Raw genomic sequence first — 22,091 nt, 5'->3', positions numbered from 1 at the left:
ACCTGTTGTTGACCAAATACACACATTGAAAAATGTAATTCAAGAGTCTATAAGGGATCATTTCTTTTTTATAAAATTATTTACTATTTAAAATTAAAAAAATTTTTTTTCAGCACTCAATGCTCCCAGTGTGGGCTTAGATGCTGAGGCTGGGATCATTTCTTGTTGGTGGTAAACTCCAGATTTTTTTGTCTGAAAATGTCTTGAATCACATAACCTGGCTGAAATCCTGGTTTTACCATTTCTTAGTCATATGACTCTAGATATGTACCATAACCTCTGGAATCATTGGTTTATTCATCTGCAAAACTGGTAATCTTGAGTACATTCATTCTCTACTGGGTAAGACAAGTTTGGGAGGGAAGACGCACGGAGAAGCTCCTGAGCAGATGAGTTCTCTAGAAGAACGCCAAGATCCAAAGCAAAACAAAATAAAACATACACCATAATCACCTCTCTGAATGTTTGAAAATTGTAGGGAGGTCGGGTGCCGTGGCTCACTCCTGTAATCCTAGCACTTTGGGAGGCTGAGGAGGGTGGATCACAAGGTCAGGAGTTCAAGACCAGCCTGGCCAAGATGGCGAAACCCCGTCTCTACTAAAGACACAAAAAATTAGCTGGGTATGGTGGCACACACCTGTAATCCCAGCTACTCAGGAGGCTGAGGCAGGAGAATCACTTGAACCCTGGCAGCAGAGGTTGCAGTGAGCCGAGATCATGCCACTGCACTCCAGCCTGGGCAAGAGTGAGACTCCATCTCAAAAAAAAAAAAAAAAAAAAAGAAAATTGTAGGGAAGACAAGGTTAACATACTGGAGGAGAAAAAAAAAAAAAAAACCTAATAACAATATTCCTGTATGCTTGAGAGTTACAGTGTGTGGTTCTTTTTAATCAGTTCTTTCAAGTCCAGTGAAATAGCTGCTTGTAGGAGCTTACAAAAGAGACTTTACAGAAGAGAGTGCTTGACTGGAAGTCGTCAACTTGTTAGCCAACTCCAACAATCTATTTTTAACAGAAAAATCCAATGTGAACACTAAGAAAAAGGATTGGTATTCCATGGATGAGCCTGAAAAAAAAGAAAAAGGAATTGGTAAAAAGGAAAAGTATTAATCAAAAAGTAAGGTTTTCAGAAGTAACAAAGTAGTTATTCATTCAACACTTGGTACCTACAGCCTCAAACACTATAAAATATGAAAGACAGATTGCTTCTGCCTACAACAAACTTATAAAGTTGGTAAGATAGACATATTATGTAATTAAAATCTGTTAACAAAGCAATATGTAACAAAAAGCTTATCTGTATAGGAAAAACAACTACAGAATATAGTAATATTATGTAGGAGGGTGCTGACTTGAAACAAATAACATGTAATAGGAATTATAGGAGGTGGAGCTCAATGTAGGTTGTCCATTGTTTTCTAGATTCCTCTTGCCTTGCGTTGGGATGTGCAGAATGAACAGGAATAAAAATAAGTTGTAATTAGGCTGGGCACAGTGACTCATGCCTGTAATCCCAGTACTTTGGGAAGCTGAGGTGGGTGGATCACAAGGTCAGGAGATCGAGACCATCCTTGCTAACAAGGTGACCCCCGTCTCTACTAAATATACAAAAAATTAGCCGGGCCTGGTGGCGGGCGCCTGTGGTCCCAGCTCCTCAGGAGGCTGAGGCAGGAGAATGGCATGAATCTGGGAGGCGGAGCTTGCAATGAGCTGAGATTGCGCCACTGCCCTCCAGCATGGGCGACAGAGCGAGACTCCATCTCAAAAAAAAAAAAAAAAAAGTTGTAATTACAGCAGTCCCCACCTTATCCACAAGGGATAGGTCCCAAGACCCCTGGTGGATGCCTGGAACCCTAAATATACTTTGTTTTTTCCTGTACATACATACATACTTATGATGTTTAATTTATAAATTAGGCACACTAAGAGACTAACAGTAGTTAATAGAAATTTTTTTTTTTTTTTTTTTTGAGACGGAGTCTTGCTCTGTCGCCCAGGCTGGAGTGCAGTGGCCGGATCTCAGCTCACTGCAAGCTCCGCCTCCCGGGTGTACGCCATTCTCCTGCCTCAGCCTCCTGAGTAGCTGGGACTACAGACGCCCGCCACCTCGCCCGGCTAGTTATTTTTTTGTATTTTTTAGTAGAGACGGGGTTTCACCTTGTTAGCCAGGATGGTGTCGATCTCCTGACCTCGTGATCTGCCCGTCTCGGCCTCCCAAAGTGCTGGGATTACAGGCTTGAGCCACCACGCCCGGCCTAATAGAACAATTATAACAATATAGTATAACAAAACTTAGGTGAATGAGTAATTTATTCTAAATTATGCTGCCTTTATTCTGTATACTGAGTAAATCTAAATCTTCAATTGTATTGAGCCTCATATATCTACCTAAATTTATAAGGTAGCCAATTTTTTGTTGTATGGCTATTAGTTTAGAGGCAGTAGGTACTTTTTCAGACATTATCTCATTTTCCGCTCCCCAAAATGCTAAGATGTTGATAGTAAATGTTTCTATGCTACAGAGGAGAAAATACATATTTATTTATTTTATTCATTTTTTTTGTTTGAGACGGAGTCTCACTCTTGTTGCCCAGGCTGGAGTGCAGTGATGCGATCTCTGTTCACTGCAACCTCCACCTCCTGGGCTCAAGCGATTCTCCCACTTCAGCCTCCCGAGTAGCTGGGATTATAGGTGTGCACCACCATGCCTAGCCAATTTTTGTATTTTTAGTAGAGATGGGGTTTCACCGTGTTGGCCAGGCTGGTCTTGAACTCCTGATCTCAAGTGATCTGCCTACCTCAGCCTCCCAAAGTGCTGGGATTACAGGCATGAGTCACTGTGCCCGACCTACATTTCTTTTTTTTTTTTGAGATGGAGTTTTGCTCTCGTTGCCCAGGCTGGAGTGCAGGGGCGTGATCTCGGCTCACCGCAACCTCTGCCCCCCAGGTTCAAGTGATTCTTCTGCCTCATCCTCCAGAGTAACTGGGATTACAGGCATGCACCACCACGTCCAGCTAATTTTGTATTTTTAGTAGAGACAGGGTTTCTCCACGTTGGTCAGGTTGGTCTTGAACTCCTGACTTCAGGTGATTCACCTGCCTTGGCCTCTCAAAGTGCTGGGATTACAGGCATGAACCACCACACCCGGCCTACATTTCTTCTTTCTACTACCCCTTACCAGGTACCTGGAGCCTACCTGTGGAGAGTGATTGACCTTTGGCCTTCTGTCTTCCCTAAGGCAAGAGATGATTTTGTTTCAGGGTCACTACTGGCAACCCTGGGATCCCCTGGGATGGGGTTGGTCTTGACCCACAGGAGACAGTAAAGTAGCAGAGAGTAAAAAGGGTTTTTTTTTTTTTTGAGATGGAGTTTCGCTCTTGTTGCCCAGGCTGGTGTGCAATGGCACGATCTCAGCTCACCGCAACCTCTGCCTCCCAGGTTCAAGTGATTCTCCTGTCTCAGCCTCCCTAGTAGCTGGGATTACAGACATGCGCCGCCACGCCCGGCTAATTTTTGTATTTTTAGTAGAGATGGGGTTTCTCCATGTTGGTCAGGCTGGTCTCGAACTCCCGGCCTCAGGTGATCTGCCTGCCTCGGCCTCCCAAAGTGATGGGATTACAGGCCTGAGCCACCACGTCTGGCTGAAATTATAAAGGCTTTTACGATTTTAGCACTCTGGGAGTGAACGCCTCGTATATTTCATGCTAGGGCTTTTTAGACATTTTTCCTTTAAACATGTGCAGAAAGCAGGGGACAGTCAGTATTTAATAACACTAAAAACCAAATTATTCCACAGCTTTGATCAGGTGGCCAGGCCCAAGTATGTGCTCCAAGCATGCATTCTCTTTGACTTAAAAATATAAGTCCAAGTAACTCTGAGAGCAATTATAGATGAAGGCACTGCCTGTAAAAACCCAGTTCATTTGTTTCTGTTTGGGGCTTAGAATTCTCACTGATTCCCATGGCTTGACAAGCTTATTGCATTGGGTTCTGACCAAACCAATGCTATCATGAGACCAGTGCCCAGCTGTACCTCCTGCAAGAGAATTGCTTACTTTCTTATTAAGGAAATACGAAACCTGCACCTGACTGCTTTTTTCTCATTCACCTCAGCTTAGGTCCTTACCACCTCACACTTACATTGTTTAACCACCTCCATCTAAAATTGCCCTATCCTGCCTGTCCAAGGTCAAGTGACTCCCAACTGCCTATGTGGCATCTAAGGCACAGGGCCTCAATCTATTCTTTCAAAGCCCAAAAGACAACACTTACTGGGCACTTAATGAGAGGCACTGTGCAAGCATGTTCACAACATTCTCTGCGCAGTGGCTAATACCCCATTTACAGGTGAGGCACGGGAAGCATGAGAAGCAAGCATCCCAATGTCACAAGGCTAGAAAGTGCCTGGTACACAATGCCAGGTAGAGCTAGCTCTTAACCTCTGCACTATCATGGCTAAAGAATGCTGACGTGTACTGAAAGTTTAAAGCTTTAACAAACAGCTTATTTAATCCTCACAATAGTGAGAAGGCCAGTTGGCAGCAATATTCTCATTTAAAAATGAGAAAAACCACAGGGAAATTAGTAACAATAATGGTGTGTAAAGAAATGGCCTTGGGAGATTCGAACCTAGGGAGTCAGATGGACCCTGGACCTCCATGCTAACCCTAAAGGTACCAGGAAAAAAAAAAAAGCCAAAATAATTCCTAAGTGAAAAACAATGATTATAAAACACTAAAAGACACTAGCCTACATACATACAAAGGCTATTTTAAAAAGTTAGCCACTGAAGGATGTTTATTCTCTCATATCACATTTAAGATTTTTGTTGTTGTTTTCTTTTTTTGAGATGGAGTCTCGCTATATCGCGCAGGCTAGAGTGCAGTGGCGTGATCTGGGCTCACTACAACCTCCGCTTGCTCTGTCGCCGGGCTGGAGTACAGTGGCACAATCTCGGCTCACTGCAACTTCCGCCTCCTGGGTTCAAGCGAGTCTCCTATCTCAGCCTCCCGAGTAGCTGGGATTACAGGCGTGCGCCACTACGCCCAGCTAATTTTTGTATTTTTAGTACAAATGGGGTTTCGCCATGTTGGCCAGTCTGGTCTCGAACTCCTGACCTCAGGTGATCTGCCCGCCTCAGCCTCCCAAAGTGCTGGGATTACAGGTGTGAACCACCGCGCCTGGCCCACATTTCAGTTTTTAACCACTGTTTCTTAACTGGAAGAGACATCCTTTCCTTTCCTTAACCAATTGCTGGTAAAATCCGATTCAAAATTCTAGTGGAAAAACAACAGCAACAACACCACAAAAAAAGCTAACCCTATGAACCCCCAATGTCAAAATGATCTATCACAAAAAACTCTTCAGCGTCTAGAAAGTTTAGATATTGGATTTACGCGTTCCTATCCCTCCTTCCAAAAATAACAACTCGTAACTCTTTCAAGTTATTCCACTTAATCTCATCTTATCATTTCTGGAGGAAAGTGATTAATACACCTTTTTCATGACACTGCCTCTAAGGCCCCAAGAACCAAACAAGAGACCCGAGCTGCCGCCTTAGAGACTTCGGGTGCGGGCAGAACGCCGCGCCGAGGTGGAGGTAGGAGCCCCGAGGGCACAGCGGCCAGGAGGGCGGAGGCTGCCGGAAGCTCGGCCTCCCAGCAATCCCCCGCCTCGCTACGCTTCCATGCTTGCTAAGGGGTCGAGATGAAGAGGCTAGGGGGAGAGAGAGGGGCGAGTGGGACGAGTGGCCGGGAGCAGCCGCGGCCGCTTTACCTCAGAGCCCAGAGACCTGGGGGAGGGGCCCTCGGCGCTGCCGCGGACTCCGGGGCTCCCGGCGGGCGGGTCCTACAGGGCCGTGGAGCAAGAAGGCTGATGTCTCGGCCGTCTCGGGGAGTTCTCCCGACGTCGCCTGCTGTTTGTCAGTCGCCAGCTGTAACACGGTAGCGGGCCGGGTCACGCTGCTCCCGGCCGCCAGGCGGGTTGAGTGAGGGGTCGCGGTGCCGCCTCTCTAGGTCCGGTCTGGCCCACATCACCGGAGCCGGGGGTTTATTGTTCCGGAGAGCCACAGGCACTGTCGGCCTGGGCCCGCCGGGCAGTGTTTCGCTCCGCCCGTCCCGGCCTGGGGTCAAGCCAGCAGCTGCAGGCACGCCGACTGGCGGCGTATTGGGGGCCCGTGTGTGTCTCTTTAAGGGGCCGGGCCTGCGAAGCTGAGGGGCGGGTGGGGTGTGCGTCGCTCCCGGTGTGAGGGTGAGAGGGAGAGAGCGGCTGGCGGGCGTCCGAGGGAGGGAGGGAGCGACGAGCGAGGTAGCGACGCGGGCTGCCCCTGCCGCCGCCGCCGCCGCCGCGGTCGGACCTGCGGCCTCCTCCCCTCCCCTCCCCCGCGTCGCCCTGCCGCGGGGAGGGGGCTCTCGTCGCCGCCTCCAGCCGCTCCCGATGAAGCAGCTGCAGCCGCAGCCGCCTCCGAAGATGGGGGATTTCTACGACCCGGAGCACCCGACCCCTGAGTAAGTATCAGCTCCGCGGCCCCCTGCTGCTGTCGGCCGCCTCAGCCCCAGCCGAGGGCGGTGCGTCCTGACGGGTGGCGGCGCGGGCCGGCGCGAGGAGTAACCGGCCCGCGGTGGCTTCGCGCGGTCGGTGTCGGGAGCAGGCCCGCGCCGCCACTTCGAGCTGCCTGGCTGGGGCCGCTGCAGGCCCGCGGTTGGGCCCGGCGTTGGCGCCGCTGCTCGCGTCGCGGCGGCGGTTGGGCCGGGCCGGTGGGGGAGGGGCGGCCACGGTCCCTACCCGTGTCCGCTCCGACCCGGCCAGCCCGGGGCTCGGCAGTCCTGGCGGGCTCCTCGCGGTTCGTCCGGGCCCCGCTGCTAGCCAAGGGGCATAGTCGGAGGAGCTGCCGGTGCCTGGCCCGGCAAGAGGGCGCCGGTGAGGGTAGGCCGCGAATCCCCGGGCTCGGGTGGAAGCTCGACCCGTCGCCCGACCTCCCCGCGACGGCAGCGGCTCGACCGGAAGGGCCTAGCGCGGGTTGCCTGTCCCCCGGGCCGTGGAGGGGCCCGCGCTGCACTCCTGAGTTTGATTTTTTCCTCCTGGGAACTCGATCCTGGCCTCGCAGTGCTTCCGGCTTCACATTCTGCACCTTTGGCACTTGGGTTTTGTAATGGCGAGGTTTGTGTGGTCCCGTTGTTGAGGTGACACCGAGTTTGTTTTTCCGCCTGAAAATGAAAGCCACCTGAGGGGCATACATTTTCTTGCAGATTGTGAGATTTTCGCACTTTCGGACACGATTTTCTTGGTAACAGGAACCTCTTACCCTAAACGGATGACTTTCTATTTCTTGTGAAGACTTGGTTAAAAACTAAGAATCGTTTGAGGATTCTCTAAAGAAGACAGTGTTCTGGAAAACCGAAACACAGTTTTGCCCAATAGTAATTTTTCAGTCTAGGACACCTTTACATTTCTCTTGAGGTCTGAATCTGCTGCTGTATCTGCTACCTCAGAAAGCCTGAAGTCACTTCTTTCCCTGAACCCTCACGAGACCATTGTTTTGAAAAGCCATTCTTGAAACTCCATTTGCTGGTGTTAGACCTAGGAATATAGTATTCATTTTAAACTTATCGGTTGATAGGGGTTTCACATGAAACTGTCAAACTTTTATGACCAGGATGATTCCAAGAGCTTTGCTGTTTTGACACATTTTACCTTAGGTTGGCTGTGGCTCGTTTTTGAATCCCTTGCCACATCTCACGTTGGTCCAGAAATGTCTGGATCTTAATTGATAGTTCTTAGTTTTGATTGCAACACAGCGGATTCTGTTGAGGTGTTGGTCATTTCTGCACAACAAGATAAATCATTATTTTGCTTTTCCAAAAACTCAACTCTTACTTGCAATAGTAAGTTAACATGACTTTTTCCTTTCATGGGTTCTTGGCCGTTGGTTAACACTACCTTAATTAGATTGGTCTTTTTGTTTTGCTACTGGCAGGATCAGTTAGGTAAGATTGTTTTGATTTACTGCACAATCAGTCCAATTACAAAGCTCACGTTATAGGTTTTTAGTTTAAAAAACCTCAAAAAAAATTTTGTATCACGATTCAATAAATGCTTATTTAGCACTTGCTCTGTACAAAGCAACATGCTAACCTTTGAATAGGCTAAGTGCCTGCTTTTACTTCCTTTTACCAGGTTGTTTGGTGAAGTCCAGAAGCTTTAAGGATCACATCCTTACACTTCTTGGGGAAAAATTTTTCATAATATGTGGGAAAATTGACTCAGAAGTGCATCTTTGGTAGACACGAGTGGGGAAGGAATCAAGAATGTTTTATGGTTTTACATGTTTTGGAGTTTTTATTGCTTTAATGTAGTAGAAATGCACTGCTTTGGATTTCTAACAGTGATTATATGTTTTTAAATTCTTGTGTATTTTTTCCTTTTTTTTTTTTTTTTTAGAGGCAGGGTCCCACTCTGTCACCCAGGCTGGAGTGCAGTGGTGTCATCATAGCTCATTGCATCCTTAAACCTCTGGGCATAAGCAGTTCTCCTGCCTCAGCCTCCTGGGTTGGGACTATAGGCATGTGTCACCGCACCCGGCTAATTGAAAAAAAAAAAAAATTACGTTACTCAGACTGGTTTTGAATCCCTGGCCGCAAGTGAGCCTCCTGCCTTGGCCTCCCAAAGTGCTGGGACTGCAGGCATGAGCCTTTGTGCCAGGCCTCTTCTTGTGTATTAACCTGTATGGAGTAAAGAATTGTAACATGTTTTTGTTGTTGTTGTTTTGTTGTGTTTTTCCTTTTTTCATAATACTATAAAGACTGGAGGGGATCATGGTAGGTATCCTGAGCAATATCACCTGTTTGGCATATGAAAAAAATGAAGCCTAGAGAAGTGAAGTGACAGCAAACCCTTGAGATAGTAAGCTAGTTAATGTTTATAATGCCAGAGGAGAGAGAAAGGCAGTATAGGATTTTAAAAACCTGGATTTCAGAGTCAGACCTGGATCTGAACACTATTTTAACCTTGCACAGATGACTTCATCTCTCCGAACTTGGGTTTTTTTCATCTTTTATATAGGTATCATAATGGTTAACAACTTACTAGGGCTTTTTGGGAGGATTGAATGAGATAATGCATGAAGAGCACTTGGCGCAGAATGTGGCACGTGTAAGTGCTTCTAGCTGGGGTCATCAGGGAAAAGTTAAAAGATAGGATTTAAGTTGAGGATGAAAAGATTAGGTGGGCAACATGGCTCAGGGGAGGAATGGCCAAGTGCCCTTTTTAGACTTTGGATGGTTTGAAATGGTACTTAGACATATGAAGAAACTGAGGCAAAAATGTAATTTCAGTTTGACTGAAGTAACAGCATCTGATGTTCTGGGTTTGTCTTGTACCCATGCTTTTAATCAGACACAGCTGCAAGATGACTTTTTTTTTTCAGCAGCATATAGGACATTGTGTTTCAGGTGAAAATGGCTGTAATCACTTGAGTATCTGTGCAGTAGGTGTCCATTATGGGGCAGGCCCGGGGACAGGTGTTGAGGACACAGCAAAGTAGATCCAGTTAGTCTTTAAGGAACTCTTTTAATGAGGGAGATAGGCAAGTACCTTACAGTGATAGAGGTGCAGTTCTTTGAACATATGCATGTCTGTTGTATGCCAAACGTAGGCACACTAGGGGTAATTGGTGTACAAAACAAAATTTTGCCCTTGTGGAGTTTATATCCTAATGGGGGTGATAATAAATGATACAGAATGTTCTGGCCAAGTGGAGTGACTTGCATCGGTAGTCCCAGCACTTTTGGAGGCCGAGGTGGGTGGATCACCTGAGGTCAGTAGTTGGAGACCAGCCTGGCCAAGATGGTGAAACCTCGTCTCTACTAAAAATACAAATTAAAAAAAAAAAAATTAGTCGGGTATGGTGGCAGGCACCTGTAATTCCAGCTACTTGGGAGGCTGAGGCAGGAGAATCGCTTGAACCTGGGAGGTGGAGGTTGCAGTGAGCTGAGACTGTGCCACTGCACTCCAGCCTGGGGGACAGAAGGAGGTTCCATCTCAAAAAAAAATAAATAAAATTGAATAATATAGAATGTTCAAAGGTAAGTGCTTTGGAAAGTGGAAGAGTAAGGGGGATTCAGAATTGTTGAGGAAGAGGTTGCAATTTAAAGTGAGGTATACTGGGTGAGTATCCTCGAGGGAGTGATATTTAGGCAAAGATTTAAGGAGAAGTAGCCATGTTAATAATGGGTGAAGGCATTTCAATAAGAGGGAATAGTGAGTTTCAAGGTGTTGAGGCAGACCTGTGAGTTTTGCCCATTATGACTAGAATGGAATGAGCAAGAAAGTGTAATAGTAAATTGGGTTAGGGTGAGATGGGGTTTAGCTTTTTTTTTTTTTTTTTTTTTGAAATGGAGTCTCACTCTGTCCCCCAGGCTGGAGTGCAGTGGCATGATCTTGGCTCACTGCAGTCTCTGCCTCTTGGATTTAAGTGATTCTTCTGCCTCAGACTCCTGAGTAGCTGGGATTATAGGTGTCTGCCACTGCACCCGGCTAATTTTTGTGTTTTTAGTAGAGGTGGGGTTTCACTTTCTTGGCCACGCTGGTCTTGAACTCCTGACCTTGTGATCCACCTGCCTTGGCCTCCCAAAGGGCTGGGATTATAGGTGTGAGCTACTGCTCTCGGCCAGGATTTAGCTTTTATACAGTCTTGTAGAGCCATTCTGAGGACTTTGCCAGGAGTTTTGAACAGAAGAGTGACAAAGTCTGCTTTCAATTTCATAGGATCATTTGAATTGCAAAGGGAACAACAGTGGTAAGCCTGGAGACTAGTAAGGAAGCTAGTAATCCAGAAAAGAGATGCCGGTACCAAGATGGTAACATAAGAGTAGTGAGAAATGGATGGATACTGGATATATTTTGAAGATGGAACTAATATGATTTGTTGGTGTGATATGTGAGAGAGGAACCAAGGATGATTCCAGGGTTTCTGGTCTCAGCAGTTAGAAAGTTGCTGTCAACAAAGACAGTGATGACTAAAAGAAGCAAGTTTAGGCCGGGCGCGGTGGCTCACGCCTGTAATCCCAGCACTTTGGGAGGCCGAGGCGGGCGGATCACAAGGTAAGGAGATCGAGACCACGGTGAAACCCCGTCTCTACTAAAAATACAAAAAATTAGCCGGGCGCGGTTGTGGGCGCCTGTAGTCCCAGCTACTCGGGAGGCTGAGGCAGGAGAATGGCGTGAACCCGGGAGGCGGAGCTTGCAGTGAGCCGAGATCGCGCCACTGCACTCCAGCCTGGGCGACAGAGCGAGACTCCGTCTCAAAAAAAAAAAAAAAAGAAGCAAGTTTGAGTACTAGATTAGGAGGAGTTCAATTTTAGGCATGGTAAGTTTGAGATTGCCTGTTAGACGTTTGAATTGAGTTGATAACCAAGTCTGAAGTTCAGGGGAAAGGTCTGAAATGGAGATAAATTTTGTTGTCACCGGTTTAGGTAGTATTCAAGTCATGAAGCTGGATGAGATTACCAGGGAATTCTTGGTAGATAGAGAGAAGGGCCAAAGATTGGTCTTTTTATTTTTGTTTTTTTAAAGATGGAATCTTACTATTTTCCCTGGGCTGGTCTTCAGCTCCTGGGCTCAAGCAGTTCTCCCACTTCAGCCTCCTGAGTAGCTGGGACTATAGATGTGTACCACCACACTTGGATTGATTGGTTTTTTAAATGCCTGTGTTAAGAGAGGACTGTTTTAGTGTGGAGTTTAGGGTTTTAACATGGATGGCATCTATGAACTTGGGAAAATTACCTCTTCAGTAACCTCTGACTAGAAGTTAGCATTTCTTTCAATTACTAATGTGAATAACAAACTACAGTAGTATTAATTGTGATTTGTGTATAAGTCAGATATTTTTATAATAAAATATGCAGTTGATTCTTGATCAACACAGGAGTTAGAGGTACCAATCCCAATCTGCAACACAGTAAAAAATGTGCATATAACTTTTGTCTGCCTCAAAACTTAACTGCTACTAGGATTCTGTTGACTTTACTGAGAACATAGTCTACTAACACATATTTTATTTTATGTTGTTTGTATTATATACTGTATTCTTACAAGAAAGTAAGGTAGAGAAAAAATGTTAAGAAAATCATAAGGAAGTGAAAATATATTATTCATTAAGTGGAAGTGGATCATCATAAAGGTCTTCATCCTTGTAGTCTTCACATTGAATAGGCTGAGGAGGAAGAAGAGGAGGTGGTTTTAGTCTTGCTGTCTTGGGTGACAGAGGTGGAGGAGGTAGAACTGGAGGCAGGCACAAGGTGTGTAACTTTTATTGAAAAAAATCTGTGTATAAGTGGACCTACGCAGTTCCAGCCCATGTTATTCAAAGGCAAACTGTATTGTGGTTTTTGTAGAATCTTGAAATATGTTTATCATTATGTCAAAATCCACTAGATTGAGAAGCACATACTAAACAATATGACACATTGGTTTTTTTCCCTCAATGTAATTGGCTTCCTTTGCAATCATATGTACTTTATCTTATGCATTAAAAAATATTAGACTGAGAAGGAATCCACAAGCTTCATTAGATTTCCTAAATGGTACAGGGCACAAAAAAAGTTAAATCCCTGGGCTCTGGAGACAGAACTCCTGGTTTAGAATCTCATCTCTTTTACTTAATTGCTCTGTGAACCTAGGTAAGTTTCTTAATTACTCCTTACCTATAAAGTGGGGATCATGGTAGTATCATCTGCAGAGGGTTTTATGAGAATTTAAGAATTAGGACAGTGTTCATTTCTTTTTTTTCTTTTTTTTTTTTTTTTAATTTGAGACGGAGTTTTGCTATTGTTGCTCAGGCTGGGGTGCAGTGGCACAATCTGGGCTCACTACAACCTCTGCCTCCTGGATTCAAGCAGTTCTCTTGCCTCAACCTCCCGAGTAGCTGGGATTACAGGCATGTGCTACCATGTGTGTCTAATTTTGTATTTTTAGTAGAGACGGAGTTTCTCCATATGGGTCAGGCTGGTCTCGAACTCCTGACTTAAGGTGATCCACCCGCCTCGGCCTCCCAGAGTGCTGGGATTACAGGCGTGAGCCACCACGTCCCCGGCCAGTTCTTTTATTGTTAGTATTGAATGGAATGAGTCGGTTAGAAAGAACGGTACTTACAAGGCACCATGATACGAAAGTATGGCGAATTTGGCCAAAAGAAAGTTTAACTGGGAAAGAATATTTCAGCATGTTCAAATGATATATAAAGCAGTCAGGATACTCAGATTCTCTATTAATTTTTTATTTTTTTAGGGACTTCGTTGTCCAGGTTAGAGTGCAGTGACAAGATTGTAGCTCACTGTAACTGAACCCCTGGGCTCAAGTGATTCTCCCACATATCTAGGACTGCAAATGCACACCACCACTCCTGGCTAATTTTTTTATTTTGAGACAGGGTTTTGCTTTTGCCCAGGCTGGAGTGCAGTGGCACGATGATGGCTCACTGCAGCTTCAACTTCCCAGGCTCAGGTGATTTTCTCACTTCAGCCTTCTGAGTAGCAGGGACTATGGGCACATACCACCATGCCCAGCTTATTTTGTTTGTAGAGAGGGGATTTCACCATGTTGCCCAGGCTGGTCTGAAACTCCTGAGCTCAAGTGATCTGCCTGCTTCGGCTTCCCAAAAGTGCTGGGATTATAGTCGTGAGTCACCGCACTTGGCCCTGGCTAATTTTTTATTTTTTGTAGAGACAGGGTTTTGCTGTGTTGCCCAGGCTGGTCTCAAACTCCTGACCTCAGCCTCCCAAAGTGCTGGAATTACAGGTGTGAGCCACCGTGCCCAGCAAGTCAAATTCTTATAATTCATGTTAGAATGGAGAGGATAGAGGTACCTTAGGAAGCCAACTGAGAGAAAGTATCATGTGGTTACCAGATTTCATATATGATCTGGACCCTTAGTAGCTTTATAGCCAGTTGAATCAATTTTTCTGATAAGAGAGAGATAGGTTTGTAGTGATGGATGTATGGTCCTACAGGCCAGGTTACCTTCTTTGGGCTGCTGCGGTACACAGGAGGCCAATATAGCCCTTGGAGGGTTTGCTGGTAAGTATGGAGAGCCTGTTGAACTATCCTAGTGCTTAGGCTAGGGTGTACCTGTTTAATATTCATGTCCCTTTTTGCTATTTGCTTTTGCTACATTTTAGGCATACCATTCTCCTTTTATTGACACATTATGTCTTTAGAAAAGTATCAAGCAACTGTTGATACAATTGTGTTTTCCTAAGAATTGTCTCCAGTTGCCAAGCCATATTTTATACATACAAGATTATCTATCAGTCATACTTTCCTAGTTTCCTTAGCAGGACTTTGGTGTTTCCAGATCTTCTCAGCCCTTTTTCACTGTAGTGACTCATTGATTTAATTTATTCATTAAAATTTTTTTTAATACATTACAATTTATTCTGTAATAGACATTTGTAATAAATTTTCTCAACCCTAATATTCATTGTTGTTCTATGAGCATTGTCAGGTTTTGGAGGGAGGCAGGATGGCCAGCCTGGGTTTGAGAATCAAAAGCTTTTCTGTCCATAAATCTACTACATGGCTCTGCCAGAGCCTCTCTGAACCTATCCTGATTAAGAGGCTGCTCAATTTGCTAATCGTTCTTTGCTCAGTTTCTTAAAAAAGTTGACTAGCTTCATTTATGTTAATTCTTCCAAGAGAACCGTAGAGTACTTGATTTTGTAATACACTAAGAACTATTATTGTAAAACCCTGAAAGATAGTTTATATTGGAAACTAAGCCATTTACATACACCTAAGTCACTGAAATCAGGTTAGAATGTTTTTCTGACAGAAAAAAAAACAGTGTGTGTGTGTGAGAGACAGGGCTCACTCTGTCACCCAGGCTGGAGTGCAGTGGCACAATCTTGGCTCTCTGCGACCTCTGCCTCTGAGGCTCAAGTGATCCTCCCACCTCGGTGTCCTGAGTAGCTAGGACTACAGGCGCACACTACCACACCTGGCTAATTTTTGTATTTTTTTTAGAGATGGGGTTTGTCATGCTGCCCAAGCTGGTTTCCTGACCTCCAGTGATCCACCCACCTCAATCTCCCAAAGTGCTGGGATTACAGGTGTGAGCCACTGCGCCTGGCAAAAAAGACTTTTTATTTTGAAAAAATTTTAAACTTTCAGGAAAGTTGTAAGAATAGCACAGTGAATTCCCATAATGTACTTTTAAACTAGATTAACCAGTAATTGGAATTTTGCCACGTTTGTATTACCTTTCTATATTAAAAAAAAAGTTTTATTTACTTTTGGCAGAACATCTTGAGAGTAAATTGCAGGCATCATGATCTTTCTTTCCTAAATATCTCATAGTATTACCTAAGAACAAGCATTCTCTTAATATACAATAATCAAATTCAGACATTTTAACATTTGTAACCCTGCTATTACCTGATACATAATTTATACATTTTGCCAGTTGTCCCAAAGTTGTGTTCTTTTTTCAATCTAGTATTACACATTGCATTTAATTGTCATGTCTCAGTCTTTTTCAATCTCTGAGGATAACTTTAAATTTAAGTTTGGAAGTACTTTACTATTACTGTGTACTAACCATGAATGTGATATTTTAAAAAACAATAACAGAGTCTGATAGTATGTTTTAAAATGTTTTGTTTTTTAATTACTACAACAATAAATACTTATTGCAAAAGAGTCAGACAGTACAGATGTTTATAGAAGAAAAATAAAAATCCTCCCTGAGCATCTCTTCTCTGCTCCACATCTCCAAATACCACATCCAAGAACTTAATGTATTTTTTGAGATCTTTTCCTTTTGTTTGGTTTTTATTTTTTTACAAAAGTGGAGTCATATTACTGTTTGTATTTTTCTGCCTTTTTCCTACATTCTGTATTTGTTTCCATTTACATATAAAATGTGCTTATCTATCATTCTTTCTTTTTTTTGAGACAGAGTCTCGCTCTGTCGCCCAGGCTGGAGTGCAGTGGTGCAGTCTCGGCCCACTGCAACCTTTGCCTCCCTGGTTCAAGCGATTCTCCTGCCTCAGCCTCCTGAGTAGCTGGGACTACAGGTGTGCAGCACCATGCCCAGCTAATTTTTATATTTTTAGTAGAGACAGGGTTTCACCATGTTGGCCAGGATGGTCTCAATCTTTTGACCTCGTGATCTGCCCTCCTTGGCCTGGGATAACAGGTGTGAGCCACCGCACCTGGCCAAGATGTGCTTACCTTTTTAAACAGCTGAACAATATTCTGTAGTGTGGATGTACCATGCTAAGTTGCTTGATTTTCTTAAGATGTCTGGTTATTATGTTAGGACATATTGAGCTATGTGGAAGGTGTCTCTTTCCAAATGTATTTCTCCACAGAGTGAGTTTTTCTGGTTATGATGGTGTTTGGGGGATTTTGTTTAGAGTTTTTAAAAAAATCTCATACTTATTTCTATTTTTTTTTTTTTTTTTTTTTTTTTTTTTTGAGGCAGAGTCTCGCTCTGTGGCCCAGGCTGGAGTGCAGTGGCCGGATCTCAGCTCACTGCAAGCTCCGCCTCCCAGGTTTACGCTATTCTCCTACCTCAGCCTCCCGAGTAGCTGGGACTACAGGCGCCCGCCACCTCGCCCAGCTAGTTTTTTTTGTATTTTTTAGTAGAGATGGGGTTTCACCGGGTTAGCCAGGATGGTCTCGATCTCCTGACCTCGTGATCCGCCCGTCTCGGCCTCCCAAAGTGCTGGGATTACAGGCTTGAGCCACCGCGCCCGGCCACTTATTTCTATTTGTATATGGTACTGATGGATTGAACAGATCATTTTTATTCCTGCCTTATTTTGATTAGTTACTTGTTTCTTTTAAAAAGAAAACTGAAGGCATTTAAGTGGGATCTCTTTTTCTTTTTTCTTTTTTGGATCAGGGCCTCCCTTGTCACCTAGGCTGGAGTACAGTGGTATGATCACAGCTCACTGTAGCCTTGAACTCTTGGGCTCAAGCAATCCTCCTGCCTCAGCCTCCCAAGTAGCTGGGACAACAGGCATGTACCACCACACTTAGCTAATTTTTAAATTTTTTTTGTAGAGATAGGGGTCTCACTATGTTGCCCAAGCTGGTCTCAAACTCCTGGCCTCAAGGAATCCTCCCACTTTGGCCTCCCAAAGCCCTGGAATTATAGTGCTGGGCACCCCGTGCCTGGCCTTAAGTGGGGAGTTTCTTGAAAATGGTTGGTTTGAGGCTGGCCAACAGAGCTAAGACAAAATTTGATACGTTTGTTGTTGTTGTTTTCCATAGTTGGACTTATACAGTATTTGGAAGTCTACTCATTCAAATGAGAGGCAATTACCTTGTATAATTTTTGGTTAATTGTGTAATTTTTGGTTAATAAAAATTGTGTAATGTTGTATTTGAGTCTCTTAGCTTTGGAATTTGTGTAAATTTACTTTGTTTAATTTGGTAGTCTTTTTGTTTTTTAATTTTTTAATTTTAAAAATTAGATACTCACTTCACTGGCTCTCACTTCACTGCCCAGGCTGGTCTTGAACTGTTGGTCTCAAGTGATCCTCCTGCCTCAGTTTTCCAAAGTGCTGGGATTACAGGCATGAGCTCCCATGCCTGTTTTTTGTGTTTTTGGTCAAGCTAATGGTTACTTTAGTCTCTTTTCCAGCTGAGCAAACATATTGTCATTTCAATTGAGGTTTAAGATTGGTCTGAATTCCCATAGTTGCTTTTTATTTTAGAATGCTTTTTCTGTCAAATGCTAACATCTTGCAAGTGAAAATATCCTTGGGATGATGTGGGTGTTGATAAGACTGCAATTGTGTTGGCAGGCTTCTGGGAGGTCTGCTTACTGGGAGCACTGCTCTGGGCTTGCAAGAACCTAGAGCAAGTGGTGGTTTCCAATTGTAGTTCTTCCTGTGGCCCACTTCCCTGCCAAGTGTGGTTGGACCCTCTCTTTGGGGAGGACTCTATAGTAATCAACAATATTTGCTTCATGGTTAGGCTCTTTGTGAATCTGTGGTCTAACTTGTGTTTTGAGCCTTTTTGTCTGATATTTCGCCTCATGATGAATAGTTAATTACATACTCTATTTGAGGAAGCAGAAGATGCTTGGTTTAATTTTTAAAAATTTAAGGTTTAAATTTTTTATGAATTTTGTGTGAATGTAAAGTGGAGCAAATACTGTTTTTCATAAATTATATCAAATGACTGTAAAAACCCTTTCTATAGAAATCCATTTATGCTGGCCTTGAGCACACACAGACCTGGTTAAAAATACGACTGGTTAAAAATTGCCTGGTTAAAAATACAACTCTTCCATTAATTTATCAATACTTCATTGGAATATCAAGTCTAAAACATAAGCTACACATTTTATGGTACTGCTTCTGTGCTGAAAATGTAGTTAAGAATTATCTATAGTAAAGGCAAATTTCTTTGAGGTACAATACAACATTTTAGAAATCAGTGAAAATCTCTTCAGGTTTGCCTTAAGGTAACCATAAGAGGTATATTTTCAAGCTTAAGCTTACCATTTCTATTAAAGAACAAAAACAAAACAACTTTAGTTGTCGTACAATTATTCAGGAAACCAGTTGTCACAATTATGAAAAGTATAGTATACTTTTTTGGCAGATTAACCTAGCAGTTTGTGTAAGGAAGTAGTGTTACTAGCTGATACAAGCACCTTGAACACATTGAAACAGTAGTAATTGAATATAAAAAGAGTGTTCCCCCAATTATAGTATTGCTCATACAAATTAGGGAGATAATGAGATTCCCAAGAAATACTTGGTGCTCTTCTTTCTTTGACTACCTATTTTCTTTTTTTTTTTTTTTTTTGAGGCGGAGTCTTGCTCTGTCGCCCAGGCTGGAGTGCAGTGGCCGGATCTCAGCTCACTGCAAGCTCCGCCTCCTGGGTTTACGCCATTCTCCTGCCTCAGCCTCCCGAGTAGCTGGGACTACAGGCGCCTGCCACCTCGCCCGGCTAGTTTTTTGTATTTCTTAGTAGAGACGGGGTTTCACAGTGTTAGCCAGGATGGTGTCGATCTCCTGACCTCGTGATCCGCCCGAAACTTTTTTTTTTTTTTTTTTTTTCAGTTTTTTGAGACAGAGTCTTGCTCTGCCTCCCAGGCTGGAGTGCAGTGGTGCGATCTTGGCTCTCTGCAACCTCCGTCTCCTGGGTTCAAGCAATTTTCCTGCCTCAGCCTCCCGAGTAGCTGGAATTACAGGCGGCTGCCACCACGCCTGGCTAATTTTTGTATTTTAGTAGAGATGGAGTTTCACTATGTTGGCCAGGCTGGTCTCGAACTCCTGATCTCAGGTGATCCACCCGCCTTGGCCTCCCCAAATGCTGCGATTATAGACAGGAGCCACTGTGCGCAGCATACTCTTACTAGAGAAGATCGTGATGGTGTCAGGATAGGAAATTGGGAGCAGAAGTTAGAATCTGTGATAGGACTTTTTTTCCGGTTGTGCATATGTGTGCTGCACAATTTTTTTTGTTAGCTGTGTGCTTTTTTGAAATGTACTGATTGCTTAAGCATTTTTATTTTCATCAATGCTATTCTTACATGTAAGTTTTTAAAAGATATGTTTTTATATATGTATTTTTATAATTCTGTAATTTTTTTTTTTTTTTTAGAGACGGAGTCTTGCTCTGTCGCCCAGGCTGGAGTGCAGTGGCGAAATCTTAGCTCACTGCAAGCTGCTCCACTTCCCGGGTTCATGCCATTCTCCTGCCTCAGCCTCCTGAGTAGCTGGGACTACAGGCGCCTGCCACCATAATTCTGTAATTTTTAAGATGCTTTGGTTGATTATTAATACAAAGTATCAAGAAAGGCTAACATTTCATTGAAGCCTGGCTATCTTAGCATTCATCTATTCTCATTAGACCTGTTTGGTTTTGTTGCTAAGACCTAAGGGATTTTGTAGATTCATGTATCAGAAAATTCAAGGACCATGATGAATATATTATAGAATGTGTTCTTCTTTTAATGGAGGAATCCTAGTAACTAGTAGTTGGGTATATGGTAGTATATGCTTAGTAAATGTTTGAATTGGCCTGATTCTTTATAACGATCATTATTCTAACTTGATTACCAGCAGTATTGTTAGTAATTGCTGACCTCTATTATAAGACATTCTTTTCTTTTTTCTTTTTCTTTTTTTTTAAAGATAGGGTCTTTCTCTGTCACCCAGGCTGAAGTGGAGTGGCATGATCATGGCTTACTGCAGCCTCAACCTCCCAGGCTCAAGAAATCCTCCCACTATGCCTAATTATTTGTTTTTTGTAGCAACAGGGTCTCAAACTCCTGGGCTCAAGCGATCTCCCTATCTCAGCCTCCCAAAGTGCTGGGATTACAGGCGTGAGACATCATGCCCAGCCTATTACCAGACATTCTTAAATAACTAGAAGATTAGGACAGAGGTCAGGGAATTGAGTGGCATGTGTTGGGCTAATGGCAGTGACTTGGTGCTTATAGCACTTTTTATGCTTCTTCTGTTGGTATGCTAGACCACATTTTTCTCCCAACCTTTTCAGTTGTTTTGTACTTGTGTATTTTCCAGGATGGGTAATCCTTAAACTGAGGGTAAACTGCACTTTACCCTTGTTCTGTTGATTTTCTCTCCAAATTTCTCAGATCAGTAATCTCATTTCTCTCTTTATAAATATTACGGGCAAAAAGGAAGTGAGGAACCTCAGATGCAGTGGTAAATCAAAGGATATTTTTGAGGTTGGGCACAGTGGCTCATTCCTGTAATCCCAGCACTTTGGAAGCCCAAGGTTGGTGAACCATGAGGTCAGGAGATCGAGACCATCCTGGCCAACATGGTGAAACCCCGTCTTTACTAAAATACAAAAATTAAAATTAGCTGGGCATGGTGGTGGGTGCCTGGAGTCCCAGCTACTCAGGAGACTGAGGCAGGGGAATTGCTTGAACCCAGGAGGCGGAGGTTGCAGTGAGTCAAGATTGCGCCACTGTACTCCAGCCTGGCGACGGAGCGAGACTCCGTCTCAAAGGAAAAAAAAAAAAAAAGATATTTTTGGATATACCAAAAGACTCTGAAAAATGATAGAAAATTTGGTACTCTAAAAATAGAGGGTTTTGTTCTTCTCTAGGGCAGCTGATACTTTTTATACCTAGCATACAAAAAAATTCAGTTTTCTAAGTCTGTCAGTTTCTAACTGTATGAGGCAATTAAAAATGTTATATTTAAACTCTTTTCATTATATCGAGCCTTTTAACCTAATGTTTAGAACAACTAGCTGAGATAGAACTCTTGAACTCTTGACAGTTTATTCAGCTAACATTTGTTGAATGCTAGACTTGTGATAAAGATACAGAAATAAGCACAATGTGCTATGGCAGGGATGCCTGACTTAGACTGGGATGGGGATCAGGCGGGCAATCAGGAAGGGCAGCCCAGAAGAATACCTGAACTTAGCCTTGAAGAGTAGGACTTAGGCAAAAATGGAGTAGGCAGATGGTAGAGGATGTTCTAGGGCCACATTATGGGGGAGGATACAGAGAGAGGATTAACCCTATGCCGATTTCCCCTTCAGTTTTTACCCAGTGTAAATTGCTGAGTGCTATAAGAGGTGTCTAGTGTAGGGAGTCCTTTTACTATATCTAATAATTCCTCATCTTTGTGGCTCGCAACTTTTTTTTTCCCTTTTAGCTTGCTCATTGTGACTTCTCATGGCTGTGATTTTAAAAGGGCAGGGGAGCTAGTGCCTCTAATTTTATAAAGGGAAGAAAAGGAAGTGCAAAGAAGTACAGATAGTGCTTACTAGCTAGTTTAGTGGCATATCAGAACTTGGGTAATATTCGTTTACCAATTTGTCCAAAACTAACTTTTTAATGATGTTAAAGAATAATATTTAGAATAGCTGCTGTTCATAAACAACTGGATTTCTGTATTGAGTTACTTGTTTTCTAAAGGTCTTCAGAATTGACCTTGATGTGCTTATAATTGTTCAATTTGGAGGGTGCAGGTGATTCTGTATTTGAGTTGGTTCTTTCCTCTGATTTTGCAAATGTATATGCTGGAGGATTACTGGTGTGAGTATCATTCAGCAGAAGGTAAGCTGGATACGGGGACCATTC

General features: G+C 43.6%; 1 protein-coding gene and 1 long non-coding RNA gene across 19 annotated transcripts in view; one reads left to right on the top strand and one right to left on the bottom strand.

Annotated features, from left to right (window-relative positions):
- Window positions 1-278: 278 nt before the first annotated feature.
- LOC141409677 (uncharacterized) lies at window positions 279-6,159 on the bottom strand. Its single transcript, XR_012431092.1, has 2 exons — window positions 5,776-6,159; window positions 279-1,065 (listed from the first exon to the last, which is right to left on the bottom strand). It is a non-coding gene; the product is annotated as an uncharacterized lncRNA (long non-coding RNA).
- Window positions 6,160-6,280: 121 nt separating this feature from the next.
- Window positions 6,281-22,091, top strand: part of SETD2 (SET domain containing 2, histone lysine methyltransferase) — a 153,442-nt gene continuing 137,631 nt past the window's right edge. For 15 of the 18 annotated variants that reach the window (XR_012431085.1, XR_012431083.1, XR_012431082.1 and 12 more), the window contains exon 1: window positions 6,281-6,508. Coding sequence is in view for 9 of the 18 variants with exons in the window: in XM_065539434.1 (XP_065395506.1) it covers window positions 6,436-6,508 (73 nt within the window). In the remaining 9 variants the exon portion in view is untranslated. The remainder of the gene's footprint in view (window positions 6,509-22,091) is intronic. The other 3 variants (XR_010584720.1, XM_065539431.1, XM_045384952.2) reach the window with 1 other exon arrangement.

Source organism: Macaca fascicularis, chromosome 2, assembly GCF_037993035.2.
Source record: "Macaca fascicularis isolate 582-1 chromosome 2, T2T-MFA8v1.1".
NCBI classification, from domain to species: Eukaryota; Metazoa; Chordata; class Mammalia; order Primates; family Cercopithecidae; genus Macaca; species Macaca fascicularis.
This window is presented reverse-complemented; position numbering and strand designations above follow the sequence as displayed.